The 16,983-nt window shown below is 48.3% G+C and overlaps 1 protein-coding gene across 2 annotated transcripts in view; it reads right to left on the reverse strand.

Moving 5' to 3' along the window:
* Positions 1-1,467: 1,467 nt before the first annotated feature.
* LOC142584712 (thiol S-methyltransferase TMT1B-like) overlaps positions 1,468-16,983 on the reverse strand; it is a 52,190-nt gene continuing 36,674 nt past the window's right edge. For both annotated transcript variants that reach the window (XM_075694921.1, XM_075694920.1), the window contains one exon: positions 1,468-2,879. In XM_075694921.1, coding sequence (XP_075551036.1) covers positions 2,646-2,879 — 234 coding nt within the window. In that variant the 3' untranslated portion in view covers positions 1,468-2,645. The remainder of the gene's footprint in view (positions 2,880-16,983) is intronic.

Genomic DNA, 16,983 nt, shown 5'->3' on the forward strand with positions numbered 1-16,983 from the left:
CTTCGAGAAAGCGTGCGCCCAATCTCGGAATCTCGCGAAAGAAGCCCGCAAATGCACGCAAAATTGCCGGCCGACCGGTAATTGCACGCTCGGGGTAAAAACACTTTTATGTTGCACGTATTGAGCAACAGAGAGCTGTGTCAGTAGTTTTGCATGTTGTCGTACAATTTTCTGATTGACACTTTTCATCTAATTATAATGTTTGAGAAGCGGATGAACTAATTACGACATTATCTAGTCGGGCGGAAAGCAAAAAATTATCTAAATATGTTCACGCAACGGCAAGCAATATTAAATTTGTTCTGTTCAGCTACGTGGCATTTACATTTTTTTCTGTTTGCTTCAATTCAAGTAAAACACCCTGTATGTCGTTTTCCAGTTCACACGCGGCATCCACTGTTAAATAATTTACACCCTTAAAAGTGATAAAGGGTGTAAATGTCTATAACTCACACCCTTAGGGTGTCCCTTATATGAATCACCCCCTAAGGGTGTGAGTTATAGACACATTTACACCGTTTTTCACGTTTAAGGGTGTAAATTAATTTACAGTGTGGTCTTCGTTCGGAGCGTGCGTTCGGTGGCGCCGCGCGCGATTGGCCGAGGCCGCGCCAACGTTGTGAGGCGCGGAGCGCGGCCACGTTTTTAGTGACGTCAAAATGACGACACGCTCCTGTCAATCATTTTTAGCGATCACGTCGTCTGCTAGGAGCCGAACGCGACGCGAGGTATGAAGTTGGAGCGGTCATGCGCTCGCTACGAGACCGGCTTCTCGTGGTACGTCTGATGGATTGGATTGGATCCAAACGTGGACTCCGTCTGCGGAATGGCATGTTCGGATCCCAATCCATAGTATAATTCGAAAAAATGGCGCTTGCAATGGGGGCTTCGGTTGTTGCGTTGGCGTTGCTCAGGAGGAAGCAGAGCGGATGGAGATGCGAAATGCGTCTGAACAGATGGCAGAAAACGAATTCTATCGTCGCGTTTGTTTCTAGAAACGAACAGTGCATTGGTTTTGCGATGAACTCGACCCCGTCATCGGGTGCCAACGAGCCAGTGGAATGTTGTTGCCTCTTGAAAAGCGCGTCACTGTTCCCTTCGTTTCTGCTTTTTTTTTCTCGCTGTGCGCGACACCACCTAGGGACGACGCAAAGAAATTAATAGTTATAAATTGTGGTAGTCATACGTGTTACTATTTCAGAACGCGTTTATGCTTGATTAAAAAATGCGTTTTTAATATGAAAATTTTATTCATTGGACGACGAGAAACATTGCGCTTGGTAGTATATTGTATGCAAGCAGACGACAAACGAGGGACGTAAGCTTCCAGGGAGCTCACCGCTTGCCTCCCTCCCTTCTCGCAAATTTTGCATACAGCCCATTTTTTGACGTCGCCGCAACAGAACAGAACGCGTTTCGAACAATGATCTCCGATCGCGCCGCAACAAACAATCATGACCTCCCCTGTACGGAAGAGCAGGGACTCCACTTTATTTGTAAGAGAATATACACGGTCGGTATGAAGCACACTTTATACAAACTTCATGTTACATGACCGGTTCTGAAAGGTATGCGAAAAGAAGTTGACCAGCAGTAAGTTAGAAAAAGAGAGAGACAAAGACAACACTCGGTACAGAAAAAACAAGGACCGCTCCACGGAAAAACGATTTAGAAAGAGACCAAAAGGCACACACACACATTTCGCTTTGTCACTTTCCCGTCATAGCAAATCAAAAAGGAATAAAGAAATCACAGCAGCTTTTTACGCTAGGACATTAGCGCTGAGGTAAGGGTGTCTGTATAAGGGTGCGGCCACAAGGGTGTCATAAGAATGTCATAAGGGAGCACAAATGCCTCTGTATAAAGCAAGCATCTCAGTGAAAAAAGAACATTTCAGGACGGTGTACTGGCATTGCCCTTCCCAAATGGGGCTCATGCACTCTGATGCTGGCACGATAAAAAATAAACATGTGACATAAATGACGGGCACTTTCTGTGAAGATATATATTGCAGCAGAATTTATGTGGTATGTCGGGCAGATGCTATTTAACCTGCATAATGGAGGCACTGCTTGCGAGAATGTTTAATAACCACGTGTAAGTTGTAGGTATTGACGAGTTAGCTTGATATGATCGTGCCTAACGAAAATGGGGACTCTCGGTCCCTCTTCTCGTTCACTGCAGTAACCGACGGCTTATAAGGCAATGTATTCCATTTCCGCAAACGTTTGGATATATTCATAAAAAGTAGCGTGACGAACCAAAAGAAGACAAGACAAAAAGAAAACACAGAGGGAACTATTGTGGCGCTATCTGCCACTCAGCTAAGATAGCCTCCGCAAAAAATAAAGAAAAGAAGGAAAATAGAAAAAGAGAAACAACGTTTACCTCATGGAAGGTTTCGCAGACAGATTTCAAGATAAACAAGAACGCAAGAGCTAGACTTATAGGATATTAAACTTTAAAAAGGTTCGCTATTGTCCTTTGCACATGGGCTGAATTCGTAGAGGTTCATTACGTGAGTTATGCCCCCCTTCCGCCCCCCCCCCAAAAAGAAAGAACCGCCGCCAATGGCAAAGACGACGCCATAATGCATCAGCGAAACGCACAGTCTGTGCGCGTCGTAGGCCACCGTGGGCCCCTTGCTAGGCCACAGCGTAACCGTACACATGCCGGGTCAAGATGGCGGGCATGTCGACGTACGTCTCGTTCAAGTGCACCTCGGCGAAGCCGGCGTTCTCGATGACGTCTCCCGAGTCTCGGTTCAGGCAGCAGCCGCAGCAGATGATACACCACAGGGGGCTGAGCACGCTCTGCAATATCCGGCCCAGGCTTCCCTTGGGCTGGGCCACGTGCTCCATGAACACCAGCCGACCACTCTGCAATATGAGCACGTGTAGATATAAGCTCAATATTGTTCTCACATTGAGGAGTGAGGATTCAACTTTGGACAACAACACAGGCGGGGTTCGGCATTCCTTTGCTTTAATATAAAACGACCATTATACCAACAGATTCAGGAAGAGAAAGAAAAATACATAGGTAATTCTGTTACAACAGATTTACCTGCCTGCACTGCAAAATTTCGTTTTAACCACTGAGAGATCAGAAAAGGTACAGTAATTCATTGTAGCTGCACAGCGTCCAATGTGCAAAGTACACAGAAACACTATGCTCATTACAATTCTGAACTAGTTATGATCACTATAAAATGTCAACAATTTTAGGGGTTTTCTTTCAGTTATGGCTCGGCAAGTATTCGCCTTAGCCTTTTACGACGCTTGGTGGGCGTGTCACGAAACGCAGACGACGGATCGCAACTTCGCATCGCCCACTGCCAGGACCGCTGCCGGGCTGCGCGGCACCAGGTGAGAGTCGATGGCTGTACCGCAACAAGTGCTTTATAAACAATAAAACGGTGCAATCAGAGGTAACAGCATTCACTGTAGCTACCGAAATGGCCATGAAGCTCTTATGTCAACACCGACGCCCCATTCCCGATAACACTGACGCGCGTACTTGTTTATCTTTTTCGGGCGACCGCATTTCACCGGATAACAAATGTGAAACGTTATCGCTCGGCGCAGGACGCGCCTTGCATGTATCGGAAGTTCCTCAAATGTTATCGATGGTTCTATGCGTTGCCCGTTGTCACGACGCTTGTGTAATTTGATTGTGTGAGCGACGCAAATTTTGTAGTACTTTCTGGAAGACACGCGGCCACCAACGATTACTCTGGAAGCTTCGATGACTCCTGTATGCAAGGCGCTTTACCGGAAGGTTCAATTTCGCCGATCGGGCTCGCCGCTATCGCTTTGCTTTCCGTGTGACTTGCTTTTGTGGGCACAAGTTCGCCCAATAAAAAGTCAGTTTCGCCCTTCACAGTTTCGTTGATGTATTATTCGCCGTCACTACTACGTGGCTATATAAAGCAACGATGCACTCTTGTATGAAAGGAAAGCCGCCAGAAAATAGAGAAACTTTTCTTCCAAAAACAAAAACAAAAATCAATGTTGAGTACGACGACGATGCAATGGGTAGACGGTGACGAAACTGTTATTACTGGCTGAATTGCGACAACGTTCAGTCGTCGCAAAGTCCGCGATGAGGCCTTTTCTAAGCGCTGTGTGACACCGAAGCATTGACGGCAATAGAAAGGACAAAGTGACCGCTATTTTCCGTGGTCTGTGTCCGCATTCTGCAAGGCGGCCGCATATCGTACGAATGACAGCTAGCTATGTAGTATACACACGATAGGCGAAGCTTGGCAAATCTGATTTAAAAAAGTACGAATGGAATACCAGTAGTGAGTATCGAAAATCGAATAGAATATCACATAGTACGTGAAACGCAGATGCATGCACGTACATAGAGTAGGAATATTTGTTTCATTGTACGTAGCTACCATTCCTGCATAGTCAAGTCCAGGAAAGACAGCTGACTACGAAGGACAACGGATAAGTTCAAGATACAAGATCACTAATTGTCATTGAAAACAGCGCGAACAATCTATTAGCATTTTAAGATCCTGATTGCAGACAAGCTTTCCAGGAATTATCTCCAGGAAAAGCTGCTGAAATGCACTGGTGTGTCGTAAATACGTAAAAGGGACAGTTGCAAAAAAAAAAAGGAACACTGATACTTCGTAGCATAAAATATAAAAATGATACATAACCACTGCCAAAAACATTAATGGACCGACTACAAGCAACAAAACCACACGTTATGTACACTTCCGCCGTGATGCCGAAAACAAAACTTGCACCGTGTTTCTGCATTCGCTCGAAGAATTTTGTGGTTTCACTCGTGATAATTTGTGATGCTTTGTTTAGCGGAGAACAGTAAGAGCACTTGCTGAACAGTTGCTTGTTGGGAGATATTTCGTTAGTTTCTAGTGTTTGATATTGAATAGCTACTGTTTGAATACGAATAGGTAGAGTGAAATGAATATTCGATTCGCTTTCAGAGCTTGGAATTTTCGCCCGCCCCTAACAATAGGCAATTGTGTGCAGTTTCGCACTAAGCGTACAGTTCGATCTTTGTTGTGTTGCAAGGCTCTGCGCTGAAGGCGCAGCGTTCTTGCAAGCAGACTACGGCTGGTGCGACGTGTGCCTCCACCGCGTTTGCTGCTCTTCCAGCGCAGCCCGACTGTTCGCGGCGTGCGCTCGCTGCTACGGGCTCGCAGCGCGCTGACCGTGCACACGTGTCGGAAAAGCACCAGCTGCACACGCGACATACAGGGCGTCCTTCAGCGAGCTTACGCCAATGCCACGTAGCTGGACAGAACCGAGCTAATGTTGTTTGCCCTCGCGCGGAGACACTGAAATTATTCTTTTTTTTTCATTCCGCCTCGTTAAATAATTAGTCTTAATTAATTATTCAACACCTCAAATATTATAATGAGATGAAAAGTGTCCATGAGAAAATTGTAGAGCGACATGAAAAACTCCCTACACAGCATTCTGTTGCTCAATACGGGCTACATAAAAGTGTTTTTTCCGAGTGTGAAAGAAGCGCGCTAACACACGGAAAGCGCCTCGAGCGGCGAGAGAGAGTAAAACATCTTTATTAATAATATTTGAATGGCGAGAGCAGTGTGGGAGGAACCCTCAGTCCAGGGTCCCTAAGATGGTTCCGGCGATGTTTCGAGCCCATTGTATCACAGCTCGGAGGACCTCGGGAGGTCCTTCGCGGAGGGCATCGTCCCACAGCTCTTTGTAGCGTAGGGGGTAAAGGAGAGTTGGCAAGGGAGGAAAGAGGTTTGCAGTGCACTCAATCGTGACGTGGAAGATTGTGGGCGGGCTGCCACAGCCAGGGCAACGATCTGCATAACAGTGTGGGTAGAATTTATTGAGAGAGACAAGATTAGGAAAAGTTCCGGTTTGTAACTGGCGTAATGCCACTGCTTCCTCCCGCGAGAAGGACGGCGGTGGTGCAGCGTGGGTGCGACGAATGCGTGTATAATGACGGAGTATGTCTTTGTAACCGAGCAAGGGATCGCCCCACTCTGAACTAGTCGCCTCACCACGCCGAGTCGCCCGGAGGGAAATTTCTCGGGCAACCGTATGTGAGCGTTCGTTACCCGGCAGCGAGGTATGACCAGGGGTCCAGAGTAAGTGGATGCGGGGAGGTGTGGTTGGTGTATTTTGCGGGAGCGGCGAGTCGCGCGGCAAGCAGCCCCCGCGGTGCAACTCGGAAATGCAGCGCGAGCGCCTCGAGCAGAGCATGCAGCAGCGATGCAAACCGACCGACGGCAGAGCGTCGACGCGGCGGTCAACGAGGTTTCTTTCACTAAGGCGGCGCTCTTGCTGTTGACCATTCAATGGCGTCGCCTATGAAAAATAGCCTGCTTGATTTAATCAGGTACATTGTGTATGTTCTTCATTCTAGCATATTTCTATATATTCCTCTTTCATGTTTCTTGCTTCCTCAAAACTTATCCATATACCTTGTACTGCCACCTATGCCGGTAATGGATCCGGTCGTATCAATGACTGCCCTGCTTTTTGCCATTAAGACCCTAAAGGCCTCTTGCTTATCTCGACCCTACGTACACGTTTCTCTGGCTGAGTCCGTTCGTTTTCAATTAGGACCTGCTGAGTGGTCTGAGGGTTTTTGTTGCATCATACACATGCCTCATCCCTTTGCGAATATTTCCCCCGATATGACTTTGTTTTTATTCAATCAGCTCCAGCCTCAAACAGCCCTGTGTGTTTTCATTCCCAAGTTCTTCCTTCTAATTCATGTAAATCTCCACGGTCCTTTCTTGTTTTCATGCTATGCATCCAATTAACTGTCCCTGTTTCTCTCGCTTTTGTACTGATGACTCCCGGTTGTACATTTACAGTTTCGATTACCCTTTACTTGGTTGTCGACTTTCTTAACCTCTTCCTCCATTCATTGGCGACGATTTTCAAGTACAGATACTTGTGTTTAGCTGGCCATATATTTTCATCCATCTTCCCGAGCCTTTCTTCAGAGCTAACTTTGCGCTGCGGTTCTCTGACTTGAAACGAGGCCCAACACATGTCACTTTGCACTGCCTCATTTGTGGTTTTACTGTGGGCTCCCTAAGTCAACCGACCTACCGATCTTTGGTTAACTTCCAACCTCTGACAAGATATCCGATATTAAGCACATATTACGTTTGCGAACGCTTAGCGCTGGTGCCATTACGCCTTTCCCTATTCTACACACCATCTCATATTTATTGTGGTCAAGACATGCTCTATGTTTCATTATTGCTGCATTCCGCTTCCCCTTTATTTTCAGATTATTTTCGTCGGTGTTTGAGTAGGTCTTTCCTGCGTTTGTGTACTCCGAGATATTTATTTATTGCTGGTCTATGGGCCCGACTTGCTGTTGAATTTACACCACATAATTACTCGTCTCTTCATTAAACATCATAATTCCTTATTCTCTGTGCTTCAGTTAAGGCCTAGATTTGTCCCTGCGTTGCCGCACATATCCGCAAGTGTCTGTAAGTCTCTTACATCTTCCGCTAGTAGCACTATGTCGTCCGCATCCATCAGTGCGGGGACCTTCTGTTGCACCAATTGTACATTACGCATGTAGGATGAATGAAACCCTTGTTCGCTGCTTTCCAGTCGTCTTTCGACAACCGACACATAAAGTGTGAACAACCAGAGACAGGATATCCCTGTTTCAGTCCTTGGGGAATTTCCATCACTCAATTACATTTTCAGCCTTCGCATACAATTTGTACTAGGTTGTCTTTATATATCTCCCTCAGAAGCTGCAGGAAATCGTCGTCTATGCTTTCCTGTTTGAGAACATTCCATAACAATTCTCTAAGTTGTCGTAGGCTCCTTTAATATTTAGAAATGCCATCCATAAATGTGTATTATGAGCTACTGAAAGCTCTATGCGCAGTGTTAGTACAAAGCTATCCTCTAGGCGTCCGCGGAGCCTAAAGGATGTAAGGATGGATGTTACGAGCGTCCCTTTTCCAACAGGGCGCTGGCTTGCGTCACCAAGCTCTTGCTGTTATACTGCCTATGTCTTACCTTGGTAAAAAAAGAAAAAAAAAACACGATGAACCCACACAACCCAATTTCCTGATCCCCTATTGTGAACTTTCCTTTTGTACGTCTCCGTTTTTTTTTTGTCGTTTCCCTTACTTTTCTTCCACCAATCTTCCAATCGCCTCTTACTAATCTCTATTGCGGACATGTTTACTTTACCCCTGCGCTCGCTGAACCCACTGGCTTCAAGGAGGCCAGAGGTGCCTAAATCAACCACTGGGCAGATGTCTTCACATTCTAATACAACGTGCTCCATCGTTTCCCTAGCTTTCCCGCTGCAAGCAGATGCTTCTTCTTCCTTCTTATCTCGCTTTATAGGTGCGTGTTCTAAGGCATCCTGATCTCGCTTCGAAAAGTAGTGAGCTTTCCTTTGAGCTATCATAAATTATTTTTCCTGATTTCGTTTTTCCTTCTTAAGCAGTTATTCATGGCAGGTTTCTTTTCCATTGCCGCCACCCATCAGATTATTTCAGCCTCTCTGACTTTCCGCTGGACGTTCTTTGTTGCTGTGCGGCCCACCCTACAGGCCGCGCACTTGCTGGTAAGCTTCCTGGTTCTTTTCCTGGATTGATGTTGTGAGCGTCCCTTTGGAACGGGGCGGTGGGTTGCGCCACCAAGCTCTTGCTATTATACTGCCTAATGTCCTACCTAGGTTAAACAGTGAAAAAAGAAAAAAAAAACACTATGAACTACCATGCTTAAATTTCTGATCCCCTATTGCGAACTGTGCTTTTGTACGTGTCCGTCTTTTGTCGTTTCCCTACTTTTCTTCCACCAATCCTCCAATCGCTTCTTACTTAATGCATATTACGGATATGTTTGCTTTACCACTGCTCCCGCTGAACCCAAGGGCTTCAAGGAGGCCAGTGGTGCCTAAATCGACCGCTGGGTAGACGCCTTCACGTTCAAATAAAACATGTTCCGTCGTTTCCCTAGCTCTACCGCAGCAAGGACATACTTCTTCTTCCTTTTTAAATCTCGATTTATAGGTGCGTGTTCTAAGGCCTCCCGATCTCGCTTCGAAAAGTAATGAGCTTCCCTTTGAGTTATCATAAATGGTTTCTTTCCTGATTTCGTTTTTTCCTCTTAAGTAGTTACTTATGGCAGGCTTCTTTTCCATTGCCGCCACCCATGAGATTAATTCAGCCTCTCTTGACTTTCCGCTTGACCTTCTTTGTTGCTGGGTTGCCCACCATACAGGCCGCATACTTGCTGGTAAGCTTCCTCGTTCTTTCCCTCCACTGTGAATCAATGTTTTGCGTCCACAGATACCTGAACACTCTCCCAGCCCATTTACTTTCTTCCATATTCCTCAGCCGTTCTTCATACTCAATTTTATTGCGAGCTTCCCTCACTTCAAAACTGGTCCAGCCCATATCACCCTGCACAGCTTCATCTGTAGTCTTCCCGTGAACGCCCAATGCGAGGCGACCCACTGACCTTTGGTTCCCGTCGAGTCCTGATTGTACCCCTGATTTAAAGCAAACAACTGCATTTCCAGAAGTAAGTCATGGAACCATTACACCTTTCCACATACCACGGAGGACCTCGTACCTATTGTGTTCCCATAGCGCTCTGTGCTTCATTAGGGCTGCATTTCTCTTCCCCTTTACTGTTATGGTTTTCTTTCGGTGTTTCCATATATCTATTGCCTTCGTTTATTCATATACCAAGGTATTTATATTCTGTCCTCCACACACACAGCAGCTCCGCCTGGCGTTGGCTGTCGAGTATATGCAAGTAGGATAGCTCATGCCGCGCTCGTTCGTATCGGTAGCGCGCTGATAAGAACTTCGGGCAAACAGCAACTAAAATTTGACGGATTCTGCCGGGAAGCCAGGCCGAAAGGTCTAGCTGACCGGCCAAACCTGCGACATTAGACGGTGCAGAGTGATGTTGGCTTGAAGAGGAAGCGCGAATAACGCCTACGGAACGACGCACGGAACAGACGAGAACAAGCGCCAGACCAACTAGACAAACAATCAGTCTTCCTGATGTGTAGATTGAGCTAGGTACAAAGTCAAAGCGATCGCGGCCCTCATATTGCTCAACTAAAATTTAAAGCATCATTCATAAGCTGGCACCAAAGCTTTTCATACATATTTCTGTGCATACGCTCACCTATTTTCTATGATTAGATGTGCGACCAAGTTCTGCAGCTGATTTTTGTTACGTTCATAGTAGAGCAGCACGGAATAGCGAGAGCACTGGAGCGAATTCTAGATGGTATCATTAGATGAATTAGGATAGTAGCACTCTGCACCGAGCACCGTGGTAAAAAAAATATCTGACATATTGACACGTGTACTTATCTTTATCGGATGACCACGTTTCGCCGCTTAACAAATGTAATCGCACAGCGCAGGAAGCGCCTGCATGTATCCGACGTTTCTGGAAAGTTATCGATGCTTCTACCCGGCTGTCTGTTGTCGCCGAACCTTGTGTTATCTGATTGCATCACGTAACGCGAATGGTGTAGAACTTTGTGGAAGGCACGCGGGTCCGAACGATTAGTCTGGAACATTCGACGACTGCTCTATAAAAGCCGACGCGCTTGACCCGCAGATCAGATTTTCGACGATCGCCGAGCGTGTTCGCCGCTATCGTTGTGCTATAAGTGTAGCCTGTTTTGTGGGCACAGGTTCGCCCAATAAAAGTTAGTTTTCTCGTTCACAGTATTGCTACTGTGTTATTCAACGTCACCACCACGTGACATCTGGTGGAGGTGCTTTGCGTTCATGCACCGGACGCCCCCACAAAGCCGTGACTCAAGCCCTCACTCGGAAGACACCAACGTCGACAAGAACCAGCGAGGTAGCCGCAGGCTGCAAGGACTGCCCCCGGAGCACGGACTTTTGCCCGAGACGACTAGGAGGATGGCCACCAAGTCCACCCCAATGGCAGCACCAGCGTCACCCGTCGTGCTGCAGCAGCCCACGGAGCCTCCGACGTTCCGCGGTTCAACATTCGAGGACCCGGAAACCTGGCTCGAGACGTACGAGAGGGTCGCTGCATTTAACAGCTGGAACGGCGACGACAAACTGCGACATGTCTTCTTCGCATTGGAAGACGCTGCCAGGACGTGGTTCGAGAACAGAGAAGCCACGTCAACGACCTGGGACCTTTTCCGAAGCGGCTTCCTACAGACATTCACAAGCGTCGTACGCCGAGAACGAGCCCAAGCACTACTGGAAACCCGAGTGCAGCTGCCCAACGAGACCACCGCGATTTTTACAGAAGAAATGAGCCGCCTATTTCGCCACGCCGACCCGGAAATGTCCGAAGAAAAGAAAGTCCGGCTACTAATGCGTGGTGTTAAGGAGGAACTTTTCGCCGGTATGGTACGAAACCCACCGAAGACCGTCGACGAGTTTCTTCGCGAGGCCACTAGCATCGAGAAGACACTCGAGATGCGAAACCGGCAATTCGACCGCCGCACCAACTCTACAAACTATGCCGGAGTTCAATCACTGGCCTCCGACGACCTGCGCGAGGCTATCAGGGCAGTCGTACGAGAGGAGCTTCAGAAGATCTTCCCGTCGTCGCAGCCTCAAGTGGCCTCGATCGCTGACATCGTCAAAGATGAGGTTCAGCGATCGCTTGGAGTTCCGGAGGTGCAACCTCAATTACCGCAACCCCAACCCGAAGGGATGACCTACGCCGCCGTCGTACGCCGTCAAGGCCCTCCTCCGCTACCGCGCCAGGGCCCTGTAACGCCGCACTTCCGTCGACCACCGCCGCCGCCGTCGACAGCGCGCCCACCCGTCGCCCAGCGGAGCTACCCGAGGAAGACCGACGTTTGGCGCGCTCCTGACCACCGCCCGCTCTGCTACCACTGCGGAGAAGCGGGTCACGTCTACCGACGATGTCCATACCGGGAAATGGGACTGCGAGGTTTCGCCGTCAACGCTCCGCGCCCGCAGCAAGGTGAACGCCCTCGCGATATCGCTGACTACCTGGCGGCTACTCAGCGGAGCTCTCGACGACCGTCGCGTTCACCATCACCAGGCCGCTACCTGTCGCCGCAGCGCCGACCATACACTGGCCCAGCTTGGGGCCGGTCAGCGAGCCCATATCCGGAAAACTAAAAGCAGCAACCGATGGAGGTGCGGTTGCTGTTCGTCGAACTTACGAAGATCCTCCGCCGCCGACGAAGACAACGAAGAAACTACCCCGACGACATAACGACACGCCGCCGTCCCGACGAAATCAGGAAGCCAAGACTACACCGATGAAAGACGACTTGACAACGCTACGTTCCAGCTTCAGTTCAACGCGACGCAGCCGTGATCCGACGCCAAGACCCAACTGCAACGCCAGACAAAGAACCACCGACCTCGACGTACTTCTCGACGGCCACGCAGTCACTGCCTTAGTCGACACAGGGGCCGATTACTCCGTAATGAGTGGACACATCGCCGCCCAGTTGAAGAAGGTTAAGACTGCATGGGAGGGCCCCCAAATTCGGACCGCTGGAGGACACCTCATTACGCCGACTGGAATCTGCACGGCAAGAATTACCGATGACCGGAGTTACCCTGCCACCTTCGTTATCCTCCAACAGTGTTCGCGAGACGTCATTCTCGGCATGGACTTCCTGATACAACACGGCGCAATCATTGACCTGAAGTCGAAGTCCATAACGCTGTCGGAAGATCGAGCGATACCACCGGAGAGCTCTAGTAGTCACCATGCCTTAAGTGTGCTCGAAAGTCAAGTCAGCATCCCGCCTCGCTCCAGCATTGTCATAACCGTAGGCACCAAAACGCCTGCCGACGTAGAAGGTGCCATCGAGGGTGACCAACGTCTACTGCTACACAGTGAAGTTTGCGTCGCGAGAGGGATCGCTCGACTGCATGGAGGGAAAACTGAAGTGTTGCTGACAAACTTCAGCCAGGAGTTCAAGCACATCAACAAGGGCACGACGATCGCGTACATCGAGGAAATTCTGGAAACAAGCAATGCGTTTGTCCTCTCGGATTCCGCCGCATCTACCCCGACGACCATGGTTCCCGAACCAGACTACGACATTAATCCAAATCTCCCTATGATTAAGCAACAGCAGCTCAGAAGTCTGCTCCAACGACACAAAGTTCTACACCATTCGCGTTACGTGATGAAATCAGATAACACAAGGTTCGGCGACAACAGACAGCCGGGTAGAAGCATCGATAACTTTCCAGAAACGTCTGATACATGCAGGCGCTTCCCGCGCTGTGCGATTACATTTGTTAAGCGGCGAAACATGGTCGCCCGATAAAGATAAGTACATGTGTCAATATTTAATTAGAGCTAAAAGGTGTAGGACAAGAACGAGAAGCACACATGACACGACTGTTTATACAGTCCAGTGTGCTTCTCACGAGTCCCACGCCTTTCAGCGGCGGCGGCGGCGGCGGCAGCGGCGGCAGCAGCAGCAGCAGCCTATTTTATGTCCACTGGAGAACAAAGGCCTCTCCATGCGATGTCCAATTACCACTGTCCTGTGCCAACCAATTACAGCTAGCACCCGCGATTTTCTTAATTTCATCACCCCGCCTAGTCTTCTGCCGTCCTCGACTGTGCTTTTCTTCTCTTGGCGCCCATTCTGTAACCCTAATGGTCCACCAGTTATCTAAGCTACGCATTACATGACCTGCCCAGCTCCATTTCTTTCTCATAATGTCAAAAAGAATACCGACTATCCCTGTTTGCTCTGTGATCCACACCGCTCTCTTCCTGTCTCTTAACGTTACGGATAACATTATTCGTTCCATTGTTCATTGCGCGGTCCTTAACTTGTCTTCGAGCTTAGTGCCCAAGTTTCTGCTCCACGTGTTAGCACCGGTAGAATGCATCGGTTGTACACCTTTCTTTTCAATGATAATGGTAAGCTTCCAGTCAGGAGCTGAAAATGTCTGACGTATGCACTCCAACCCGTTTTTATTCTTCAGTCAATTTCCTTATCATTATCAGGGTTCCCTGTGAATAAGTGACCTAGGTAAATGTACTCTTTCACAGACGCTAGAGGCTTAATTGCGACCATGAATTCTTGTTCTCTTGCCCGGATATTGATCATTATCTTGGTTTTTCGTATAGTAATCTTCAACCCCACTCTTATACTGTCTCTGCTAAGGTCCTCAATCATTTGTTGTAACTCATCTCCAGTGTTGAACAGGACAATGTCATCTGTAAATCGAAAGTTGTAGAGATATTCACCGTTAATCCTAAGCCTTCCCAGTTTAATACCTTGAATGCTTCCAAGCACGCAGTGAATAGCATCGGAGAGATTAACATAGAGGTAATGAATGAAACCGCAACTAGGCTGGCTTCAGAGGCAGCAATTGAAGTGCTAGGCAAGGCACCAAGGCAACCAGTGGGCAAGCTCTCCCAAGTAACTAAGGACCTAATAAAGAAACGACAAAGAATGAAAGTGTCCAACTCAAGAGATAGATAGAATTCGCGGAACTGTCAAAACTGATTAACAAGGCGAAAATAAGTGATATTCGAAATTATACCGAGTGAAAGACTGAAGAAGCAGTAAAAAATGAACGCAGCCTGAAATCAGTGAGAAGGAAACTTGGCACCAGACAAACCAAGGTGTATGCACTGAAAGATAAATAGGGTAATAATGCCAGCAATCTCGAAGATATAGTAAAAGTAGCGAAGAATTCTATACTGAACTTTACAGTACCAAAAGCCGCCAAGATACCTCCATTTCAAGTAGTAATGAACAGGTAACAGAAGCTCCTTCTATAACTAGCGTTAAAGTTAGAAGGGCCTTGCAAGACATGAAACGGGGAAAACAGGTAAGAGAAGGACTACCAGTCGATTTAATCAAACATGGAGGTGACATAATGCTCGAAAAACTAGCGTCCCTTTAAACGAACTCTATCGACTTCGAAGGTCCCAGAGAAGTAGACGAATGCAAAGGTTATATTAATCCACAAAAAGGGAGACGTTAAAGAACTGAAAAATTATTGGCTCATTAGCGTGCTTCCAGTATTATGTCAAATATTCACCAGTATAACCTGCAATAGAATAAGGGCAACATTGGACTTCAGTCAACCAAGGGGACAGTCTGGTTTCAGGAAGGGATACTCTACAATGGATCACATCCATGTCATCAATCAGGTAATCGAGAAATCCACAGAGTACAATCAGCCTCTCTATATGGCTTTCATAGATTACGAGAAGGCATTTGATTTAGTAGAGATACCAGCAGTCATAGAGGCATTCCGTAATCAAGGAGTGCAGGACGCTTACGCAAATATCCTGCAAAGTATCTACAGATTCCACAGCTACCTTAATTCTCCACAAGAAAAGTAGGAAGATACCTATAAAGAAAGGGGTCAGACAAGGAGACACAATCTTTTCATCTCTCTGTTCTAAGGCTCTTCTGGGGTAGAGCTTGCATGCATCGGGAGACGGCACAGCTTGCCCTTTCGTAGGGCCGGTGCAATGCAGGCTGCTGTGGATGAGCAGGACTCCACCTTGCTGTGGACCTACTTGCAGAGGAGCTACCAGCGACCCCGGCAGCCATCTTCTGCGACTCCAAGGCGGCGATGCTCTGCCTGCAGAACCCTGACAAGGCTAGCCTTGGGGTAGCGCTGCTCTCTTCAAGACTGGCGGCCCTTCAGGACGCAGGATGCTCAGTATCTCTGCATTGGCTACCGGCACACGTGGGGATCCCGGGCAATGAAGAGGCGGACACTCTTGCAGAAAGTGCCCACCACTCAAGCGTCCCCCTCAGCCCTGCTGTAACGGCCGCAGACTTCTCGAGACACAGGCTGCGCCGGAACATCATCGCCTGCCACCCGGACAAACGGGTATCCCTGGGCCGGCCTCCACGGCCTCTTCCACAGCACGGCCTCCTACGAAGGGATGCCTCGTTGCTTCTCCGACTACGCGTTGGCTGCTACTGGACGGCAGCCCGCCGGCACCGCCTTGGGAAAGCCACCTCGCCAGCCCGTGCCTCCTGTGGTGAACCAGAGACTCTGGAGCACCTCCTGCTGGCCGGCCCTGCTCACCTGCAGCACCGCGGCCGACTTCTGCAAGAGTTCCACCGCCTGGGGCTCCGATGTTCACGACAGGAAGATATCCTCTTCCCCTGTCATAATCAGCTACTAGCCTTCCTAAGTGTCGTCGAGTACCTCGACTCTTCGGGGCTCTCGGCGAGACTATAGGACATTTCTACCAGGACGGATGGCCTAACGGCCATCCCACCACCTCGGGCTTCCTGATCCGCTACTACTTCGCTTCCATCTCTACGACCCTCTACCTTTCTCCTTCCTACCCTCTGTCTCTTTTAATCCCATCTTCTCCAGCCTGCTGGCGCTGAGCCGTGCTCCCGCATGGGTTGCAGAAAATAGTGCTAGCCTTTCCTCCTTCCCCACAAGAACCACTTCTCTATGTTCTAAGGATGCATATTGGTTTGCAAGTGCCAACCTGAATTGGTTTGCCTATTAGGTTGGCCTATTTCTTCTTGACCAATTCTACTCTTTCTCTCTTCAAGTTGAGGTGAATCATAGCCCTCACTAACCTACGATCACTGCACTTTACCCTACTAACAATCCCACGTGCTGGGATCGGCAGATAGTATGAAATCAATTTTATTTCTTGTTTCACCATTAGGAATTTTCTAGGTCCACTTTTTGTTCCAACGCTTCCTGGAGAAGGCGTTCATTATTCGCAGCTTATTTCTTTCCGCGAATTCTACCAACATCTCTCCTCGAGTGTTCCTACAATCCACGCCGTAGTTGGCAATTTCTTGTTCACCGGCCTGATTTCCCCCCCTTTTTGCATTGTAGTCGCCCATGACTACAGTACACTGAGTTTGCATTTTTGAAAACTGTTGTATTTGCTCATCATCGTGACTGCAGGTTGGAACGTAGGTTTGTACTAGCTTCATTCTATGCCTCCTATTCTGCTTCATTGCGACTAATGCTACCCTCTCATT

Source organism: Dermacentor variabilis, chromosome 6 (assembly GCF_050947875.1).
Source record: "Dermacentor variabilis isolate Ectoservices chromosome 6, ASM5094787v1, whole genome shotgun sequence".
In the NCBI taxonomy this organism is placed as follows: Eukaryota; Metazoa; Arthropoda; class Arachnida; order Ixodida; family Ixodidae; genus Dermacentor; species Dermacentor variabilis.